The sequence below is a fragment of the Salmo trutta genome, chromosome 28 (assembly GCF_901001165.1).
Source record: "Salmo trutta chromosome 28, fSalTru1.1, whole genome shotgun sequence".
In the NCBI taxonomy this organism is placed as follows: domain Eukaryota; kingdom Metazoa; phylum Chordata; class Actinopteri; order Salmoniformes; family Salmonidae; genus Salmo; species Salmo trutta.
Genome location: NC_042984.1, coordinates 26,777,830 through 26,800,263, shown reverse-complemented (window position 1 = coordinate 26,800,263; position 22,434 = coordinate 26,777,830). Strand labels below are relative to the sequence as shown.

General features: G+C 42.1%; 1 protein-coding gene across 4 annotated transcripts in view; it reads right to left on the bottom strand.

Moving 5' to 3' along the window:
- The window catches only part of ube4b (ubiquitination factor E4B, UFD2 homolog (S. cerevisiae)), a 47,249-nt gene extending 24,815 nt beyond the window's left edge, over positions 1–22,434 (bottom strand). Inside the window, exons 1-12 of one of the 4 annotated variants that reach the window (XM_029719411.1) lie at positions 22,109–22,434; positions 18,469–18,688; positions 16,292–16,427; positions 14,647–14,737; positions 12,674–12,821; positions 12,149–12,374; positions 10,052–10,516; positions 6,155–6,265; positions 4,464–4,605; positions 2,648–2,748; positions 440–554; positions 111–194 (exon numbers count right to left, since the gene is read on the bottom strand). In XM_029719411.1, coding sequence (XP_029575271.1) covers positions 111–194; positions 440–554; positions 2,648–2,748; positions 4,464–4,605; positions 6,155–6,265; positions 10,052–10,516; positions 12,149–12,374; positions 12,674–12,821; positions 14,647–14,737; positions 16,292–16,427; positions 18,469–18,688; positions 22,109–22,132 — 1,863 coding nt within the window. In that variant the 5' untranslated portion in view covers positions 22,133–22,434. The remainder of the gene's footprint in view (positions 1–110; positions 195–439; positions 555–2,647; positions 2,749–4,463; positions 4,606–6,154; positions 6,266–10,051; positions 10,517–12,148; positions 12,375–12,673; positions 12,822–14,646; positions 14,738–16,291; positions 16,428–18,468; positions 18,689–22,108) is intronic. The other 3 variants (XM_029719412.1, XM_029719413.1, XM_029719414.1) reach the window with 3 other exon arrangements.

Below are 22,434 nucleotides of genomic sequence, written 5' to 3'. Positions count from 1 at the left end.
CCTATGGACCCTGGTCAAAAGTAGTGCACTACGTAGGGAATTAGGTGCCATTTGGGACACACCCTTAGCCTGCACCGCAAGCACACATTACTTCTCCGTTGCCACCTTACCATCAGGGGGAATTTGAAGTTGTCACTGTCGAAGGAACATTCCTTCACAGCCAGACCCAGCCCTTGAAGGATTGGAACAAAGATCTGAAATACAGACAACAGGTGAGCAATTTTGAGGATGGCGTTAGTCGATACAGCTAAAAATTGACACGGTGAAACATACAGGACAACTTACTACAACTTTTGTTCCCATTTCACATGGTTATTTTTAACTGTTCGAGCAAATTTTCAAATGTTTTAGAATTTACCATTTCATTGTCAGACTAATAAAACCATGGGTGTATTTCTGTTTGTTAGTCAGTCTGCCTGTCTGTCTGGGTCTACCCCACCTGTCTGAAGACCTCCTCCTCCTGGTAGGTAATGCGGGCCAGCTCCTGGATAAACCCATACGGCAGGTTACGGCACAGCATGTAGGGTACCAGCAAGGACTGCTGCAGAGGACTCCTGAGTGGAAGAGCGGGGAGGAGGATGGCTTTTACTCACAACACCAACAATATATCTGGACTGTGTCACCTGGCTATTCTATTTTAAAATACACTATTTGCTTTCGAGGGAACACTTATATTTTGACAATATTATGCATTCTGCGGTGGCAGAGGATACATACTAACAGGTACAGAGAACGGTGAGAGGAAACGTCAAGAGTGCATACAGGAGTGCATTTGGAAAGTATTCAGGCCCCTCAACTTTTTCCACGTTGTTACGTGACAGCTTTATTCTAAAATGTATTAAATTGTAGTCCCACCCTCTCAATTTACACACAATACCACATAATGACAAAGCAAAAACAGGTTGACATTTTTGCAAATGTATTAAAAATCTATAACAGAAATATCACATTTACATCCAGACCCTTCACTCAGTACTTTGTTGAACCACCTTTGGCAGCGATTACAGCCTCCAGTCGTCTTGGGTATGACGCCACAAGCTTGGCACACCTGTATTTGTGGTGTTTCTCACCTTCTCTGCAGATCCTCTCAAGCTCTGGCAGGTTGGTTGGGTTCAAGTCCGGGCTCTGGCTGGGCCACTCAAGGACATTGAGACTTGTCCCGAAGCCACTCCTGCATTGACTTGGCTGTGTGCTTTGGGTCATTGTCCTGTTGGAAGGTGAACCTTTGTCCCGGTGTGAGGTCCTGAGTGCTCTGGACCGTTCATCTTTCCCTCGATCCCGACTAGTCTCCCATTCCCTGCCACTGAAAAACATCCCCACAACATGATGCTGCCACCACCATGCTTCACCATAGGGATGGTGCCAGGTTTCCTCCAGATGTGACGCTTGGCATTCAGGCCAAAGAGTTCTAACTTGAATCTTGTTTCTCATGGTCTGATTCCTTTAGATGCCTTTTGGCGAACTCCAAGTGGGCTGTCATGTGCCTTTTACTGAGGAAAGGCTTCCGTCTGGAAACTCTACCATAAAGGCCTGATTGATGGAGTGCTGCAGATATGTTTGCCCTTCTGGAAAGTTCTCCCATCTCCACAGAGGAACTCTGGAGCTCTGTCAGAGTGACCATCGAGTTTGGCCGGAAGGCCAGCTCTAGTAAGAGTCTTGGTGATTCCAAACTTATTCCATTTAAGAATGATGGAGGCCACTGTGTTCTTGGGGACCTTCAATGCTGCAGAAATGTTTTGGTACCCTTCCCCAGAGCTGTGCCTCGACACAATCCTGTCTCGGAGCTCAACAGGCAACTACATTATTTTTGCAAATTCATTAAAAAAAACACAATGTCTTAACCTGTTTTCATTATAAGGTCTTGTCTGTAGATGAAATATATATCTTATTTTTATCAATCCATTTTAGAATAAGGCTGTAACATAACAAATGTGGAAAAAGACAAGGGGTCTGAATACTTTCCAAACACACCAATGGTGTACCAGATGCTAGAGTGTGGGTAGAAAAGGTGTGAATGATATGGCAAAATAATGTGGACATGAACTTCAGGAGAAATAGATGAGTTGCTATGGTGATAGGGTTGCTATGGTGATAGATTAGTCGCTCCTGCTAGGGGTGCCGAGAATGCAGAAAAGAGAACAAAAACACGTACACCAGTCTTTCCTCTAGTTAAAAGCAAGGTGAAAGCAAGGTGAAAGCAACATCCAGCCTTTCTGGCATCACAATTGTCAATTGACATGTTCATTACTGCTTTCTTTCACGTGTCCATGGGTGAATATTTGGGCTTAAAAAAGAATAATAATAATAATAATAATAATAATTGCACTTAATTGTTATGAATTTAAATAATAAATACTAAAACTGTAGGCATGGGGCAACAGCGTTAAACATCTAGACCAGGGGCACTAAACTCTTACCCTACAAGGTCTGGTGCCTGCTGGTTCTGTTCTACCTGAATTAATTGCGCAGATAAAATCAGTCCCCGATTAGAGGAGAACAATGAAAAAAAAGTAGTGGAACTGGCTTCAAGGTCTAGAGTTGAGTTTAAGGGATCTAGACACTCCTATCCAATGGTAGGGGAAACACAGAATAATACTGTATTAGGACCACAGTATTGTGAGAGGCGACAGGAAGGTGTCAGGCAGACCTGGGCTGCGTGAGGGCACCCTGAAGGACAAGAACGGCGTGGGAAATACACTGCGAGCGTATGTTGCTGAGGAGCTGGCTGACACTGGGGTGGCTGCAAATCTGAGAAGACAGAGGAGGGAGAAGAACAAGTTAAGCGTGGTGACTAGGGCTGCAAAGGGAGTGTATATTACTGGAAACATTCAAAGTCAACCTGTAAAACTACCAGAATTTTGGTATTGTTAAAGGATTTTATGTCATCTATGAAAAGACATCTAGTGGCCCTTTTGGGACCTTCTGATTATCACAGGTGTCTAGTTATCTCTGGCCCTCTGTGGCCTTATCACATGTAAAATATGAAATAATTAAATAAGACCATTTATAAAACAGAAAATAGAATAACAAACTTGTAAACCATGGTGTTTAATATGAGAGTTTCAGCATAAAAAAAATATATATATATATACACGTGTTCTTTTTACACATTTATTTTACTATGTCAATATATATTTGTTGTCATCAAGCTGTATGGGCATACCTACTCATTCAAGGGTGTTTATTTTTACTATTTTCTAGATTGCAGAATAATAGTGAAGACATCAAACTATCAAATAACACATATGGAATAATGTAGTAACTAAAAAAAAAAGTGTCAAAATATATATCTTTTTTGAGATTCTTCAAAGTAAACACCCTTTGCATTGATGACAGTTTTGCACACGCTTGGCATTCTCTCAACCAGCTTCATGTGGTAGTCACCTGGAATGCATTTCAATTAACAGGTGTGCCTGGTTAAAAGTTAATTTGTGGCATATCTTTACATTAATTTAACAGACATGAAAAGATCCTGAAAATGAGAAATTGCAGTGGAAACACCTTTAAACACAAATGGTGATATAATAACCATCATACTGAAATAAACTTGGAGTCACATAATGATATGGTGTGTGTGGTACTCCCACTATGACTCAGTAAAATATGCAGTTTATTAGGCTACAGATGAAATTATGAACTTCACAGGGTGATGAAAGTGCACTGTGATGAGCTTGATGCACCTTTTCAATAAATATTGAGTGTCTTATTCTGGTGACATGATGAACAATGCTTGACAGCCGTTTGACAAAAAAACTATTTTTGCTCTTAACCATAATCTCATCAAGTAAACTAGCCTACCCGCATTGTATCTGTGAGCTGTTAGCTAGAGCACACGTGCCAAGACCAGAGTAGGCACATTTGGTATTTAAGGCAAAAGTTTGTTACAAAACTTATCGGAGTTGTGATACAAAACATGGAACTTCAGATTTGTATTCGGTATGTGAAAACTTCACGAACATGTACATTTTGTGTGCACTGCGTCATCACAGATATTGATCCACAACAAATCAGTTTGGTGAAAAAAACATTTTCTTTACGCAGATTTTTGAATATTCTAATGAAAATCTGTCACCAATTGGATGGAACCTTAGCTATTGTGAGCGGTATTGTGGTCGGGATTTTTAAATTCAATAAGGTTTTGCCAGATGAGTGTTGGGAGAGGTTTATGTCCATGCGTTTTTTTCAAGTTTATGTCTATGTCTAATATAAACAACAAAAATGTGATAAAAAAAAATAAAGTGTTGCGAATGGCAAATTTGACTTTGCCTCCTCCCAGGGCATTTGTTACAACCAGAGGCCACACTAAGCATAGCTGAAAGGTAAGTATTGTTTGGGGACAATGTGTTACAATGGTGTTTGAATTAGGTTTTTAGCTGCCCTTTTAAAAGGACAAAGATTCCAAATGAGTAGATACGGGTCAAACCTCTGGTGGGCAGCCATGTTTAACAGCATTTCCAGTTTACCTTGGGCGCCTTCCTTTCCTCCATGCCCACACTGTCAAAGCGCTCGATGAGGTAGTTGAGCATCTCTGTCTCCTTGCACGCTTCAATGGTGAACCGGTCACCGCAGGATTCCCAGGCCATTCCCCCTCCGGACACACCCAGACTACACAGAGATAGAGGGGGGGAAATGGGAGAGAAAGTCAAAATGTAACAGGACAACAGGAGAGCAGAACCAGGGCACCTTAAGAAAGAATCCCTGTGGACAAATGTGGTAAATAAGCAACTCTTTCAGTTCCCCTGAAATAAAATGTAAAACGTTAACGAGAGTATAGCAAGGCAGCGTTTCAGCATTGACAAGAATTCTTGAGTCTGAAATCTAACTAAACACCCTCAGATTTTACAAAATTCTTCCAATAATCTCACTCAATAGCAGTTTGAAGCGGGGTCGTGTTCATTAGGGCAGGCAAAACGTTTTGCCACATTTTGCCAGGGAAAACAAAATTGTTTGTTTCTTATTGGACAACTCCAGCAAGTTTCTTGCTCCCGCTCTCTTAGATTCAGTCACATTTTTGAAATTGATGCCTGATGAACACAACCCAGGAATCTCCACTGATCACACCCAAGGGTTCACTGGGGTCTAAGTTAATGCATTGTTAGTCGTCTGTTATCGAAGACAGACCAGTGGGTAACCTGTGAGCAGATTCACAGCCTCAGTCCGCAGGAATATTGTGGATAAGTCTTCTGCCCAAAGCTACTCGACAAAGATTTTTAGTGGAGACTTGAGTGCACAGAACAGGGAACCGAATGTCTTGCGAGAGTGAAAGTGCAAGTTCTCAACCAATCTAACAGATTGTTTATCCAGGCTGCAGGAAGCAGCATTTGCAGCAACAGAAACCATCTGAAGACACAATTAAACCAGTTGTGGTCTTTGGATTTTACCTGAAGATTGTTTGCAGAAAAGTGAAACAGTGGCTTCAAAAACGCACTTGCAAGGGTTATTTGCCTGGTGTTGACAGTCTAAACTCCACTTTGGGTCCTTTCCTCATATTTCAAATGTAGCTAGAGAAATTGGACATCTTAGCTACAGTACATGACAGGCCTAATTCACTGGGAAACTACAATCCTGGCCCAAACTCAGGCTGCTGATTTACAAGGATCCTAGCGCTTGAGTACCAGATATCATTCTCCTACTGCAGTGGTAGCCTAGTCATAATGAATTCTCAATATTTTTGCAAGCAAATATTTCTTTTCGATTTACAGAACTGCAATTCAGACTCTTAGTAGTACCACAAGGATAAGCACCCTGCCTCGATCTGTACTGAAATTGACTACTTCTCTGAGGTTGAGCGTCAACTACAACAGTTGAGGTCGTAAAGCTGCCAGAGTCTACAGCAGGGCGTCAAACATACGGCCCGCGAGTGGTTTGAGTAAAATAATAATTATTATTGACTTTGACACCCCTGGTCTACAGGCTCGACGTTTCTCAGCCTGTTCCTGCAGCAGCAGAGCCGCAACGGTGAAACACTGTCTACGTCCCAAATGGCACTCTATTCCGTTTATAGTGCACTACCTTTGATGGTCAAAATCTGAGCACTACGTAAGGAATAGGGGGCAATTGTGAAATGCAGACTCTGCTGTTAGTGGCTATGCTCGACACACTGCTGAAGCATGCCGGCGATTCTACTGAACACACGCCGTGCAGCGGTGTATACCTGGACCCAAACTGGACCTGCGTAAAATCCTCCTCCTGCTCATCCTCAGGCTCTTCGTCGCTGCTGTCCTGAGACATATCAGAAAGGGCGAAGAATAGGAGGGATAGGGGGCTGGCAGAGAGGGAGGAAAAGAGGAACGAGGGATAAAGGAGGAGGAGGATGGGGAGACAGATGGAAAAATAGAGACACATGGGTCAGAGATAGGAGAGGATGGGATAGGGAAAGAAGGTGTAACACTGAGGAAAGGATGCAGGAAGGGAGTGATGTGACTAGTTCACCTTCCCTCTGACTTCAGCTGAACCCTGGTTGTGATTCACTGTGGAATAAAAACACCAGACTACTCTCCTAGTGCTGACCTTGTCACAGGTCCATTAATACATTTCATCTGAAGATACACCGAGGACACACAGGCTCCTACAGACAACATTGTCAGAGTACCAAAGCTATGAGATTCACAAAAACAACATGCAGGACAAGCAATGCATTGGCAAGCAAAAGGTCTTTCTCCTCATTTCTCAATGACAGACACACAGACACACAGACACACAGACACACAGACACGAGTATTTGATCCCCTGCAGATTTTGTACGTTTGCCCACTGACAAAGAAATTAGTCTATAATTTTAACGGTAGGTTTATTTGAACAGTGAGAGACAGAAAAACAACAAATAAAACCAGAAAAACGCATGTCAAAAATGTTATAAATTGATTTGCATTTTAATGAGGGAAATAAGTATTTGACCCCTCTCAAATCAGAAAGATTTCTGGCTCCCAGGTGTCTTTTATACAGGTAACGAGCTGAGATTAGGAGCACACTCAAAGGGAGTGCTCCTAATCTCAGCTTGTTACCTGTCCACAGAAACAATCAATCAATCAGATTCCAAACTCTCCACCATGGCCAAGACCAAAGAGCTCTCCAAGGATGTCAGGGACAAGATTGTAGACCTATACAAGGCTGGAATGGGCTACAAGACCATCGCCAAGCAGCTTGGTGAGAAGGTGACAACAGTTGGTGCGATTATTCGCAAATGGAAGAAACACAAAAGAACTGTCAATCTCCCTCGGCCTGGGGCTCCATGCAAGATCTCACCTCGCGGAGTTGCAATGATCATGAGAACGGTGAGAAATCAGCCCAGAACTACACGGGAGGATCTTGTCAATGATCTCAAGGCAGCTGGGACCATAGTCACCAAGAAACAATTGGTAACACTCTACGCCGTGAAGGACTGAAACCCTGCAGCGCCCGCAAGGTCCCCCTGCTCAAGAAAGCACATATACATGCCCGTCTGAAGTTTGCCACTGAACATCTGAACGATTCAGAGGACAACTGGGTGAAAGTGTTGTCAGATGAGACCAAAATTGAGCTCTTTGGCATCAACTCAACTCGCCGTGTTTGGAGGAGGAGGAGGAATGCTGCCTATGACCCCAAGAACACCATCCCCACCGTCAAACATGGAGGTGGAAACATTATGCTTTGGGTGTTTTTCTGCTAAGGGGACAGGACAACTTCACCGCATCAAAGGGACGATGGACGGGGCCATGTACCGTCAAATCTTGGGTGAGAACCTCCTTCCCTCAGCCAGGGCATTGAAAATGGATCGTGGATGGGTATTCCAGCATGACAATGACCCAAAACACACGGCCAAGGCAACAAAGGAGTGGCTCAAGAAGAAGCACATTAAGGTCCTGGAGTGGCCAAGCCAGCCTCCAGACCTTAATCCCATAGAAAATCTGTGGAGGGAGCTGAAGGTTCGAGTTGCCAAATGTCAGCCTCGAAACCTTAATGACTTGGAGAAGATCTGCAAAGAGGAGTGGGACAAAATCCCTCCTGAGATGTGTGCAAACCTGGTGGCCAACTACAAGAAACGTCTGACCTCTGATTGCCAACAAGGGTTTTGCCACCAAGTACTAAGTAATGTTTTGCAGAGCGGTCAAATACTTATTTCCCTCATTAAAATGCAAATCAATTTATAACATTATTGACATGCGTTTTTCTGGATTTGTTTGTTGTTATTCTGTCTCTCACTATTCAAATAAACCTACCATTAAAATTATAGACTGATCATTTCTTTGTCAGTGGGCAAACGTACAAAATCAGCAGGGGATCAAATACTTTTTCCCCCCTAACTGTATATACACACACACACCCAATCAAAAGTTTGGACACCTACTCATTCAAGGGTTTTTCTTTATTTGTACTATTTTCTACATTGTGGAATAATAGTGAAGACATCAAACCTATGAAATAACACATATGGAATCGTGTAGAAACCAAAAGTGTAAAACAAATCAAAATATATTTTATGACATTTTTCAAAGTAGCCACCCTTTGCCTTGATGACAGCTTTGCACTTGTTAAAAGTTACTCTCAACCAGCTTCATGAGGAATGCTTTTCCAACAGTCTTCAAGAAGTTCCCACATATGCTGAGCACTTGTTGGCTGCTTTTCATTCACTCCGCAGTCCAACTCATCCCATATCAATTGGGTTGAGGTCGGGTGATTGTGGAGGCCAGGTCATCTGATACAGCACTCCATCACTCTCCTTCTTGGTCAAATATCCCTTACACAGCCTAGAGGTGTGTTGGGTCATTATCCTGGTGAAAAACAAATTATCGTCCCACTAAGCCCAAACCAGATGGGATATCACTGCAGAATGGCGAGTTAACCAGCATGGCTACGTGTGCCTTGAATTGTAAATAAATCACAGACAGTGTCACCAGCAAAGCACCCCCACACCTCCATGCTTTCATGGTGCGAACCACACATGCAGAGATTATCCGCTCACCTACTCTGCGTCTCACAAAGACAGAGCGGTTGGAGCCAAAAATCTCACATTTGGACTCATCAAAAGGAGAGATTTACACCGGTCTAATGTCCATTGTTTGTGTTTCTTGGCTCAACCAAGTCTTTTCTTCTTATTGGAGTCCTATAGTAGTAGTTTCTTTTCAACAATTTGACCATGAAGGCCTGATTCACGCAGTCTCCTCTGAACAGTGGATGTTGAGATGTGGCTGTTACTTCAACTCTATGAAGCTTTTAATTGAAATGCATTCCAGGTGACTACCTCATGAAGTTGTTTGAGAGAATGCCAAGAGTGTGCAAAGCTGTCATCAAGGCAAAGGTCCTTTGTAGAATCTCAAATATAAAATATATTTTGATTTGTTTACGACATGATTCCATGTGTTATTTCATAGTTTGATGTCTTCACTATTATTCCACAATGTAGAGAATAGTAAAAATAAAGAAAAACTCTAAAATGAGTAATGTCCAAACCTGTATATTATTATTATTATTATTATTATTATTATTATTATTATTATTATTATTATTATTATTATTATAATAATACATTTATTTATTTATTTAAAAGAGGATGATTGTAAATTGTGAAAATCATCAGGGCATTGGAGTTGGTTTGTGGTTGGGAATTATGTGCAAAACACCACCCATATACAGCATGTCCATAATAAGTCAAGCAATAGGCCTACATAAGTAGGCCATTATCATGTAGGCCAAATGTGCAGGGGTTTTTCTGGATCAAAAGGGGTTTAGATGGTGGGCAGGGCATGTCAATGAGCGCGGTCAACCCATCAGCACTGCAAAAAAATGTAGGACACCAACTTGGCAGTATAAAGATTTTTTTTTAACATTTTTAAGCGAATTTCTTGCAATTCTACAAATTTCTCAATGAAGCGGAGCACATTTTTTCGTTTTAAAGCTAATTTCCTGCAATTATATAACTTTTACCATGCAGTGGAGAGAAAATGTTGCAGTTTTAAAGCAAATTTCCTGTGATTCTACACATTTTGCCATGGAGCTGAGGCTGGAGGTAGGGTTAATGTTTTAGTAAGTAGCTTGTTGCGCATCACTCTGTCACACGTGGTTGAGGAGGTACCTCGACGGGATCCGGGTGGCGAGGGCAGCTCCTCGGGCAGCTGATCTGGGTGAGGGGGGTACCAGAGGGAGGGGCATGGAGGTGGGCGGATGAGGACTAGTGGAGGGGAGGGGAACCGACTGGGGGCTAGTTGGTAGTGGTGGGGCTGGGGCCTGGGCCAAAATGATGGGCGGAACCGGGAGACCTTCAGTGATAGGGCCACGTGAAAGCCCAGGGAGGCTAGCCAGTCTGGGGCTGGGGCTAGGGGGGGTGGAGATCCCCAAGGGAGAGGTGACAGAGTAGGGCCGGTAGCGCTGGGAGATGGGCAGAGGGGCGGAAGGGAGGTTGAGAGAGAGCCTAGGGGGGTTGGCCACGGAAGGGGGACTTGGGGCTACCATTGGATGCAGGGATGGGCTGGTGGGGAGAGGTGGAGAGATCATCCTGGCTGCATTCAAAGCCAGCGAGTGCGGACTACACCCGTACAGGCTGTGAACATCGCAAAACAAATGGGTTGACAAATGGGCTACATCTTCCTCTTTTACAATCTTATCAACAGTCAAATAACTAGGTATATAAAACTGTCTTTTTTATTCAATGATACCATGACAGTGCCAGTTAAAAAAAGACAACACTTCCCATTGACTAGGCCTAAATCACACAAAAAGGGAACAATTCCATTTCTGTCAATTTCAATGTAGGAATTTCATTGGATGATGCCATTTTGGACACAACCCTACCGAACTCAGCAAAAAAAGAAACGTCCCTTTCAGGGCCCTGCCTTTCAAATATAATACGTAAAAATCTAAATAACTTCACAGATCTTCATTGTAAAGGGTTTAAACCGTTTCCCATGCTTGTTCAATGAACCATAATAAAAATGTATAAACATGCACCTGTGGAACAGTCGTTAAGACACTAACAGCTTAGACGGTAGGCAATTAAGGTCACAGTTATGAAAACTTAGGACACTAAAGAGGCCTTTCTACTGACTCTGAAAATCACCAAAAGAAAGATGCACGGGGTCCCTGCATGAACGTGAATTCGGCATGCTGCAAGGTGGCATGAGGACTGCAGATGTGGCCAGGGCAATAAATTGCAATCTCCGTACTGTGAGACGCCTAAGACAGCGCTACATGGAGACAGGACGGACAGCTGATCGTCCTCGCAGTGGCAGTCCACGTCTAACACCTGCACAGGATCGGTACATCCAAACAGGTACGGGATGGCAACAACTTCCCGAGTTACACCAGGAACGCACAATCCCTCCATCAGTGCTCAGACTGTCCGCAATAGGCTGAGAGAGGCTGGACTGAGGGCTTGTAGGCCTGTTGACGAGTCGCGGTTTAGTCTCACTGGGGTGATGGTCGGATTCGCGTTTATCGTCGAAGGAATGAGCGTTACACCGAGGCCTGTACTCCAGAGCGAGATCGATTTGAAGGTGGAGGGTCCATCATGGTCTGGGGCGGTGTGTCACAGCATCAGACTGAGCTTGTTGTCATTGCAGGCAATCTCAACGCTGTGCGTTACAGGGAAGACATCCTCCTCCCTCATGCAGGCTCATCCTGACATGACCCTCAACATGACAATGCCACCAGCCATACTGCTCGTTCTGTGCGTGATTTCCTGCAAGACAGGAATGTCAGTGTTCTGCCATGGCCAGCGAAGAGCCCAGATCTCAACCCCATTGAGCACGTCTGGGACCTGTTGGATCAGAGGGTGAGGGCTAGGGCCATTCCCCCCAGAAATGTCCGGGAACTTGCAGGTGCCTTGGTGGAAAAGTGGGGTAACATCTCACACCAAGAACTGGCGCAGTCCATGAGGAGATGCACTTGAGTACTTAATGCAGCTGGTGGCCACACCAGATACTGACAGTTACTTTTGATTTTGACCCTCCCTTTGTTCAGGGACACATTATTCCATTTCTGTTAGTCACGTCTGTGGAACTTGTTCAGTTTATGTCACAGTTGTTGAATCTTGTTATGTTCATACAAATATTTACACATGTTAAGTTTGCTGAAAATAAACGCAGTTGACAGTGAGAAGACTTTTCTTTTTTTGCTGAGTTTATGTGTACCCAGGACTGGGGGCTAGTCGTGGGGCCACTGGGGGGGTACTTGCCTGGACAACGAGCTGGCCCCAAACGAGCCTGCACATGGGGCCATGGGACTGCTGCCCTGGCTGGAGGGCTGGATCAGCGTCAGGTGGTGGTCAAGAGATTTGGCAGCAGCGATTGGCTCGGACGTGGCAGTCAGGCTGGCAAAGGGGTTGTGGACGTGCAACTGGGTGGACATCAGGAGCACCTCCATCAGGATCTGGCCAATCAGGTCTTTGAAGTCAGAGAAGACTGGGAGGAGAAAGAGAAATCCTATAAACATACACTTCATGGATGACTTGTAAACAAATTCATAAATAGTATACATGACAGATTAAAAATGACTGACTACACAAACTGATTTATATTTAATACAAATATTTTGTTCAAATTTCAATAGAAACATTGGGTTAGAAGATTTAAAAAAACAATTACAGCTATTGCATTCAGATGAGGAAATCCTAAACCATAATCTAGGACTCTTTTGCAAAAAGCTATACAATTCAATAAGAACATAGCTACATATGAAATATCATGCATCTTTGCCATACCGTCTTTGAGGCTGCTCTGGTGGAACTCGGCGGCGAGCAAGGGGAGAAAGATGACGTCTCTGTCCTGCTCCTTCCAGGAAACGCGCAGGATCTTACAGATGAGCTGCAGAGCCTGCTCTTCAGAGACATCTGAGTTTTCAGCGGATTCCTGGGACAGATACAGCAATAGTTAGAATTACAAACTAGAGCGGTCATTGCCGTTCAAGAGACTGGTTACCAGGGGGCCATGCTGTGTACCGATAGGCGGCAAAACATTTAAATAAAAATGTCCTTGGGTAAAAGCAGGGTGATTAGGACCCAATGTCTGCTTTTAGTGGTGGAGGGTCCACCCCCAAAAAGTAGCCTATTAACTCAAATGTTGAGAGAAAATTAACGCTAGAATTGCTGCTATTATTTAAAAAAATTGCCATCCAACACTTTTCGGAGGACATACATACATATATATATATATATATATTTTTTTTAATTTTACAGCTTTTCTGCTATATAGACCACCCTCGTTTGGTTTCCACATGCCATATATTTTGATTGTGATGTTTCACATAATTTTAAAAAAACTTTCTAATTGTATTGTATCAACAGATTGAGCTAAAAATTAAAACCTTTCCTACGAGTATTATTATATTAATTATTGACTGACTACGGCTTTCCATAATTGCCCAACACTGCTATTTGTAAGGTTAATTTTAAGTGCATGTTGTGATTTTTTTTAACCATTCCTGAACCTGTGACCAAAAACAAGCTACATAGGGGTAATACCAGAATAAATGATCTATTGATTCTGTCTCTTCGTAGCAAAATCTACAGAGCTGAGATTGTTGTATGCCCCATATACAGTTGAAGTCGGAAATGTACATACAGTTAGGTTGGAGTCATTAAAACTCAGTTTTAATCTGTCTGTAAAAAATTGTTGGAAAAATGACTTGTGTCATGCACAAAGTAGATGTCCTAACCGACTTGCCAAAATTATAGTTTGTTAAAAAGAAATGTGTGGAGGGGTTTAAAAATGAGATTTAATGACTCCAACATAAGTGTATATAAACTTCCCACTTCAACTGATATATACAATTCTGTTGGTAGAAAGAATTGTATATAATAATTTAAATTGAAAAACCAAATGTTGAAGCAAGTGTTGTTTTTGTTTTATCAGCCAGGAGCAAGGTCTTTATATTAAAGTCGAAAATGGCTCTCTGACCATCCAAAATGACCTACTTATTATGACCAAAATTAAGATGTATTTTTTTTTGAGAGTTTTGAATATATTTCCTTTTCTACATTAACAGGAGTATCAAAAGGACATTTATTTTCACGAACACAATGAAACCGCTGAAGTATATGAATCCACTGCTCATTTGGTGAAAAGTATTGATGTACAAAGTCTCCAACAGAAAAAGTGTTTCATTGACTTCCATTCATTTGGCAGATCCTTTTCTTGACAGAGGTCGTGTCTGAAATAGCACCCCATTCCCTATACTGTATCGTGCACTACTTCGAAGTGCTGGTCAAAAGTAGTGCACTATATAGGGAATAGATTAACTGGCTACCCAGATTCTTTGTTCCGGCCAAATGCCACTCCAGGCCCACAAACGTTTCTTCTCTGCAATGAGTGTGGATTTGACTCCATCCCCGACCCCTCTAGAATGTGAACACATTCAGACCGTCTGATTTGTCCCAGAAACCAATGACTTGCGCCAGAGTCATAACACACGTGAATGAAGCGCCGTATTCAAAGTACATAATTGGCTTTGATACGGATTGGTTAGACACGATCCAATCCTTACTTTTTCCCCCACCACAAATTACTTTCAATGATGGCAGATTCAGACTGAAGTATGTAGAGAATGATATAGAAGTGGAATAATTCAGATTGAGCCTTCAGGCATGGGAATAGACGGTGGGTGCCTTTTTAGACACAGCCAAAGTGACTAATTAAAGTACAGCAAGTAAGGGGGTGGAATGGGAGCTCTGCCTACCTTTTCAGCCAGGTCCCTCTTCTCCCTGCGATCACTGTCCTCCACCTCCATGTTCTCTATCCCTGAGTCCACATCCACTTGGGACATGCTGCTGGGCAACACGCACAGAGACAGAGAGGGAGAGAGGAGCAACATAGATAGGGACAACCAATTTATCCCTCCACCAGATCACACAAACAGGCTATCAACTGTACTCCAACTCAAAAAGGACAAAACACACTGTGGCGATGAACAGTTAAAATCAGCTTGTGGCGGTCCTATCGCATGCGCATAGTCTTATTTTCTGTTCATTTCCAGACGATTCTACATGTTGAATCGCCACCATTCATTGACACCCAGCAGTTGATCTCTTACACTTACGTTGCTTATGTGGCCATCCACCGCTTTTAAACGTTTGTCGGCACGGTTTTGTTGTTAAGATGTGCAATTAGCATTCAAGGTAAATTCATAACAGCTAAAATCCGTACGCCTCTGTTGTGCATTTAAGTGCTTTCGTGTTTTGTGCTATTCCCCTTAACTTACAGCTGCAATCTTTATCGGTGAACCTGACACGTTTATTTGCGATATTACAACGGCTCGGACGCCATTGCACATGCGATAGAACAGCAGAGTATTTTTTTATACAATGCTGGATGCTAATTTCCTCAAGACAAAAACAAAACGTGCCTGGGGTGGCCAGTGGCACTGTTTCACCTATCGGAGCTCAGCTTTAACACATATCTTTTTATAACCCACTGCACACATTGTATCTAGTTTTAAACTTTCTAACTTGAGTAGGAATGAAGGGATGCATGTGACATCTATTAAAGCTTTGGGTAAGGAGTTCATAAGGGGTGAATGGAGACACTAAGCACGAGATCAGACAGACCCCGGGCGATAACAATTGAACAGAGCTGAAATGTGATGACTATCATCCTAGCCTCTTCTCTTATGTTGAATTACACTTTGTTTCATTTCTTTGACCATTTTAAACACTTCAAAAGACAACAAATACAATCACTGACGAACACACAAAAAAGTCAGAAGACTTACAGTGGTGAGAGAAAATTTGAACCCTTTAGGATTTTCTACATAAGTTTGAGCTAAAATGTGATCAGATCATCATCTAAGTCCTAATAATAGATAAAGTGAACCTGCTTAAACAAATAAAAACAATTGTACTTATGAATTTCTTTATTGAGCACATTGATCTTAAATTCAATGTATTGGTTGGAAAAAGTATGTGAACCTCTTGATTAATCAGCTTAATTAAATGTATTAAACTTGTCAACCGTGTAGTATTTGGTCCCATATTCCTATTACAAAATCAATTTGCTCAATAAAGAAATGAAAAGGTTGTGTTATTTCTTTAATCAGGTTCACTTATTAGGACTTTGATCACATTTTAAGTCTAATGTATGCAGAAATATAGCAAATCCTAAAGGGTTCACAAACTCTCTCACCACTATTTCCAGTGTGGTCTTCTAAATTGACCTCTTACCCCTAAACACTCCTGTCCTGTAGATCTGAGAGGATTGGGGTAGATAAACATCATGGCAATAGCTTCATCTTGCCTTCGAATCTCCATATTGCTTACACCTCCTAGCCAAACCTCTAAAAACTGGGCTAAGGATCGGTTTTGAATCGACCAGTCCGAGTTGCTCACCTCTTTTCACAGGAGGCTGTGTCAATGTCCATGCTCTGGGATCGGGAAAGACTCTGGGACTGGGTCTCCAGGCTGTTGGAGGGAGAGCTGGAGAGGGAGCTCACTCCCTCGCTGCTCTGACTGCAGTACGCCACCCCTGGGACAGGTACGAAAGGAAGAAAACAAATAAGCAAGGTACACAGGAGGAGACAAAATGGCACCATATTCCCTATATAGTGTACTACCATTGGCCCTGGTCAAAAGTAGTACACTACATAGGGAGTAGGGTGCCATTTGGGACACATCCAAAGAGCTCAGTGTGTGAGGAATACAGTATATTTGACTAGACCTCCATGGCTTTTCTCTGCATATGTACAGTATGTCCATTGGCAACAAGCACTTTTTTGTCAGCTAGCCAAGTTAGGCCACCAGAAATGAACTTGAACACACAGCTGTGTGAGTGTGTGAATTGGAACGCCTGTCTACTCAACAGCTAAGGACAAAGCTGATTAAGGCCCATATCCAATGGCTAAAGAAAGACCAGGAATTACCACCTGACTACAGAACCCTCAACATAATGTGGAAAACCTGGGCCTTGTTCAGCAGGGCATCATTTAGCTGGATAGAAATACGTTGTGTAGAACAGACATGCCCGTGACATGTAAAAAAAAGTATGGCAGCTGGACCACAATGGTGCAGACTGCCTCCGTTGAAAATTAATGTCTTCTGCCTGACTGTAAAAGATATCAAAGCAGTTCATGGACACAGGGTGTTATTGTTAAAGCCTGATGCCAGTGCTGTTTGTTGCACCCTCCTGAACACGACCTTGGTTGTGTTCAATTGGGATGAACAGCTGTAAACTAACAGCATTTTCCACAAAGGTAGGCTAAGCCCTATTTCATTTTTATTTGCTAGCTAAGTTCATGCTGAGATAGAATACCACATGTGGAAATCGGTTTAACAGCTATTGGAAATTAGCTTATGTTTATTGAAAGCCTATATCAAATAATTTTACATTTTGGCAACTTAAAGGTTTTGGGTCTATCATGTTTAAAAATTTAAAATAAAACACTTGAAATTGAGAACAACATCATTACACATTGTGAATCTCATTTAAAGCAATCAGTCAGTCATTAAGGTAGCTTCCTTTGCCAGAGTAGGCTAACCAGTACAAACAATAGGGGAGAGACTATATTCATCCATATCTATGACTCAATAGTATAGGTTCTAGAGTACTGTATGTGTTTGTGAAAGCAGCATTTCTCACACCAATGCCAAATGGGGGGACAGTTTATATCTCCCATGGACTTCAGAGCAAAATCCTAAAATAGGCCATTAACTGCAGAGGCAGTAGGAATTTAATGTTCAAGAATAAGCCCACAATCTGGGAATAGCCTATAGAATGCCACACTGCTTTCCACTCTGACTTCCGCTGGCTGAGAATGTTAGCACTCTCATCTGTGCCCTTAGCTGAACTCAGGCCAAGGCTGGTGCACGAACGGCACAGTGACTGTGCACTTTTCTGGTAAAGGGCACGATGGCAGGTTCGGGAGACTTTGTTTTGCTTGAGACCAAGCTTGTTCATGGTGATTCCATAGCTGGTCACTATTTGTTCGAGGCTACCAGGTTTTCCAAACCACTCAAGATCAACTTAACAAACAAGCCTACTCCAACCGGGCCTATTTTGCATCTGCTCTGAGTCCTGGAACTACTTAAAACCAGACTGCCTACCAAAGTTTCTGAACTTTGGTTCTTTTAAGCCCAACTGAGTGGAAAGTATACATTTGTACATAAGCATGTTCACTCAAGAGGCAGAGTATTTCAGCCTACTAATGCTTCTTACTAGTTAAATAAAGTAACGTCTGAACTTGACCTATAGCCTAATTATGGCCACCTGTGTTTTGTCATTCTCAGCATGAATGGTGAGGCTGAAATGCATCCATGCAGGGCAGATAAGGGAATTTTATTGAAGTGAGCCTTTGACCGCTATTTCATTCACTATAAAGCCAATTAGCCTACAGCAATGCCTTTACAGCAAGCAACAGCCTGCAAGCAATCTGACAAAACTTGTTTAGCTCCCAATGTAGGAGATTGTGAAAACTAGCTACAGAACACACTATAAACATGCTAACAAAAGATTGAGGCTTTGCTGAATGTTTTGGTCATCTTTAAACATTCTGTCTAAGATGTGCTCATACCAGATGCGCCAATAGGAGAGGTGGCGGGGGTGACACTCTGGACATTGAGCCCAAGTGAATGTGAGGCGGCTGGTGGTAGGGGCTGGGGTGTGGCCCCTGAGGTCCCAGGAAGGGGCCAGGGGGGGGTCTCTCTCTGTGGGGACGTCAGGGGAGTGCTGAGGGGGGTGCTGGGCTGGGATGTTTGCCCTCCTGCAAGTCTGGCCAGTCTCCTTCTGCGGATCTGTAATGAACAGAAGCAAGCTAGCTAGTTACCCAATGATGATTCAGTCTACTTAACAGTATAACAGACCAACATGAGACACTGGTTTGATCATTAATCATGGTCAAAGGGATACATTGGGATTTTGGCATTAAAGCCCTTAATCTACTTCCCCAGAGTCAGATGAACTCATGTATACCATAGTTATGTCTCTGCATCCAGTATGAAGGAAGTTGGAGGTAGTTTTGTGAGCCAATGCTAACTAGTGTTAGACTTCCAGTCATTGCACTATGGTATTTACTAGCATGCTAGCAGTTACCATATACTTCGTCATTGTGCAAATGCTAGTTAGCAACTTTCTTCAAACTGCATGCAGAGGGACATAAAAAAAAAACACTGATAGACGATAACATTTATTTAGGTGTTGTTTGCCTACATCTTTGGGAATAATAAAATGACAGCAAGAAGCTAGCTAGCTAACGGCATGTTAATCTGACTTGGGCCCGGTTTCTCAATAGCGATGGAACTTAGGTTAATGAATGTTTTAACAATGCATCTTTCTGACAGCTGCCAAAGATGAAACATCCATTTCCAAAAACACCACGCAGAGACAACGGTCGCTAAGTGTGCCACTGGAGCATGCCGATACTGATATCAGCTTTCTCCATTCAAATCTTTCGGTAGCATTAGAAATATTGCACAATACTGACGACGGATCAGCTCCTAGACAGATATTACCACCTACGGCTGCAAATATTGAGGCAGCTTACTTTAATGCTCAGCGTTGTTGTGGTGCCTGGAGAAGAAATGGCGCGCTGTGTGAAAAAGTCTATGACAAACAGTAACACTGAATGACCTAAAATTACAAATTTCATATTTCTTTTTCACAGTCAGGCCAATCCAAGCTGTACTGTGCAAGTACCGTAATTTCCAGACTATTAAGCACACCTGAATATAAGCCGCACCCACTGAATTTAAAAATATATATTATTTTGAACATAAATAAGCCGCACAAGTCTATAAACCACAGGTGCCTACCGGTACATTGAAACAAATGAAATTTACACAGGCTTTAACGAAACACGGCTTGTAACAAAAAATTTGCAGTAAGCTTTAGTTGTCTTTTTGCACTGAGTCAATTCCTCACGCTGCTGTTTCCAATGTCTTATCATCGACTCATTAAGAGCAAGCTCCCGTGCAGCAGCTCCATTTCCAACAGCCAGATCAATCGCCTTCAACTTGAAAGCTGCATCATATACATTTCTCCGTGTCTTTGCCATGATGAGGGTGACAAAATGACTACCGTAATCAGAATGATGGGAAGTTTGAGATTTAATCTAAACAGTAAACAAAAAAGTTGTTTGACCTTAACCCGTTCGGCAATTTCATTGGTCTAATGAAAGCTTCATGCCGCCAAAAAACTGAGCACGTCACAGAATGTGTTTTTTTGGAGAAAAAAAAATTGAAAGCGGGAAAAATCCATATATTAGCCACGTCATTGTTTAAGCCGCGAGGTTCAAAGCCTGGGAAAAAAAGTTGCGGCTTATAGTCCGGAATTTACGGTAGGCTAATAATAGGCCTACTATTGAAATAGATGAGGCTTTGTCAGAAATTCTCAGGTTTCAGATATTTCAAATGTTTTCGCTCTGTCAGTTTTTAAATAGAAAAACAGCCAAATTGGATGTTCTAGGTCCACAAACAGTGCTTTTAGCACATCAGGAGACCACTTTTGAGGTTAGGGAAAATTCTAAGAAATGTTGAATTTTTTGTGTAGTTACCCTTTAATTCAGGCACCTAGCACTGTTTGGTTGTCTTGTTTCTGTAATGCACATGAGATGGTGTTTACAAAACAAATGGATTGATGCAAATAATCATATCGTTTCTTCCAGGTCGGCATAGGCTACTTTGTAGCTAGTTAACATCTAATGGAGAAGGTTTTTTGAGAAAGGCCTTCTGTTAGCCTTTCAATCTTTTTCCTGTTCCTTAATTGTTTGAAACCTTGACGTTTTCCTTCATGAGGCACATCTTGCTTCAAATAAGCCTATTGCCAAAATCCCCCCATAGAAACGTGGAGGCAAATATTTTATAAAGACTTCCTCTTATGTGCTCTCCTGTTTTATTGGTTTCCAAATCATCTTTCTTTCATTGTCAAGCAGCTAAAGGCATTATCCTAGTCATATTAGCAACCCATGATAGTTATTGCCTCTTTAGATCTCCACTCTTTCTAAATGGATATTTCCATCTCTGTCCATGAGACCGCTTGCATCTGTGGTGCACAAATTGCATTTGGGAACATATGTGAGTAGGCCTACCACCGTGTGCACATTGCTGCACTTAAAATGTGAAGACATAATTGTTGATAAACACTTTAAGCTAAACATTATGATCCGTTCCATCAGCCTTATTGAGTGTATACATCCACTACTTTGATTCGCATCCTAGTGATTAAGTAGTGAGTATACACAATGCCCACAAGAAAAACTACAACACTGCTAATGCTTACCCAATAACAAAACGCACTAAATTACCAATTTGGTACATAACTGCGCACCTGTTACCCTACACATTATGAAATATATTGACAAATTACAAACAGTAGCCGACAAGTAGCAAAATAGAACTCCATTGAAAATGTAATGCATATGATTAAAGTTGGCCTATAGTCTACTAATGATATTTTTATGCAGTCATCTCGGTTTTCATTGGAAACATATCTGTATACATCGCTTGTTTGTATTAATTGCAAAGACATTGGCAACTTTGTATTTGTAGTCAAGTTTGTTCATTAGTTATCGGCGGTCACAGAGAGACGGATAAACCAAGTGATTATATGTTTAGCGGAGTTCTTCTGTGTATAAAGCGACGCGGGAGGGCAAAAAAGCATCTAACGACGCACTTGGCTGTTCTACGAGTGTTGTGAGACAGGTGTTAGATTACGAGCGTTTTAATAATACTAGTTTTGGCAACAAAAGATTTAAGGACGCGCCTACAAAGGTTATAATGATGAATTTAGCGTTAAGAGGCTTTTTGGAAAACGGGCCCTGATTGGTTGCACAATGCCATGGTGGCCTGCTGTGTTATGCTGAGTCGCCTAGCTAGCTAACGTAGCTACCTGCCTTTAGTTAATAGGCTAGCTAGTTACATAGTGTGGGCTAAATAGCCAGTAACGTTACTAATGTATCAAAACATACCCATTAATGGACGTCAAGGTATCCAAACCCTTATAATCGAAAAGGCCAGCGTTAAAATTATGTGTGTTGGCTAGCTAACGTTACTGTTAGATCTCCGGCTTTATGCTTAACGCGTTACTGTAGTGTCACTGACTAGCTAGCTACATTAGCCTTTGAAAGGGTAACGTTAACAACGACGACATGGACTTTTGTCGACACAAATTGGAAAAAACGAATAGTAGTTTTTAGCAACATTACGTCGTTATCTTACCTCGTCGGCACTCAACTCCTCCATCGTTTTCCCTTTATTTTCAGCTAGCTTTACTAATTTTGCCAGCCAGCTAGCTATCTGTTTAATAGAACCAAATGTGCATAGTCTAACTCGTGAAACAAATAGCAATTTGTCTTGATTGCCTCGAAGTAAAAAATAAAAAAAGGGATGCGTGCGTTTCCTCAAATGAGTGCTATCTATTCGAATTATACGAAGAATGAAACAAACACAAAAGTATTATTCATCAAAACCACTGAGGTATGATCAAAACACGAAGGTTGCCATTTTGGATCATGTGTCACGTGACTGGGGACTGACACTTTACA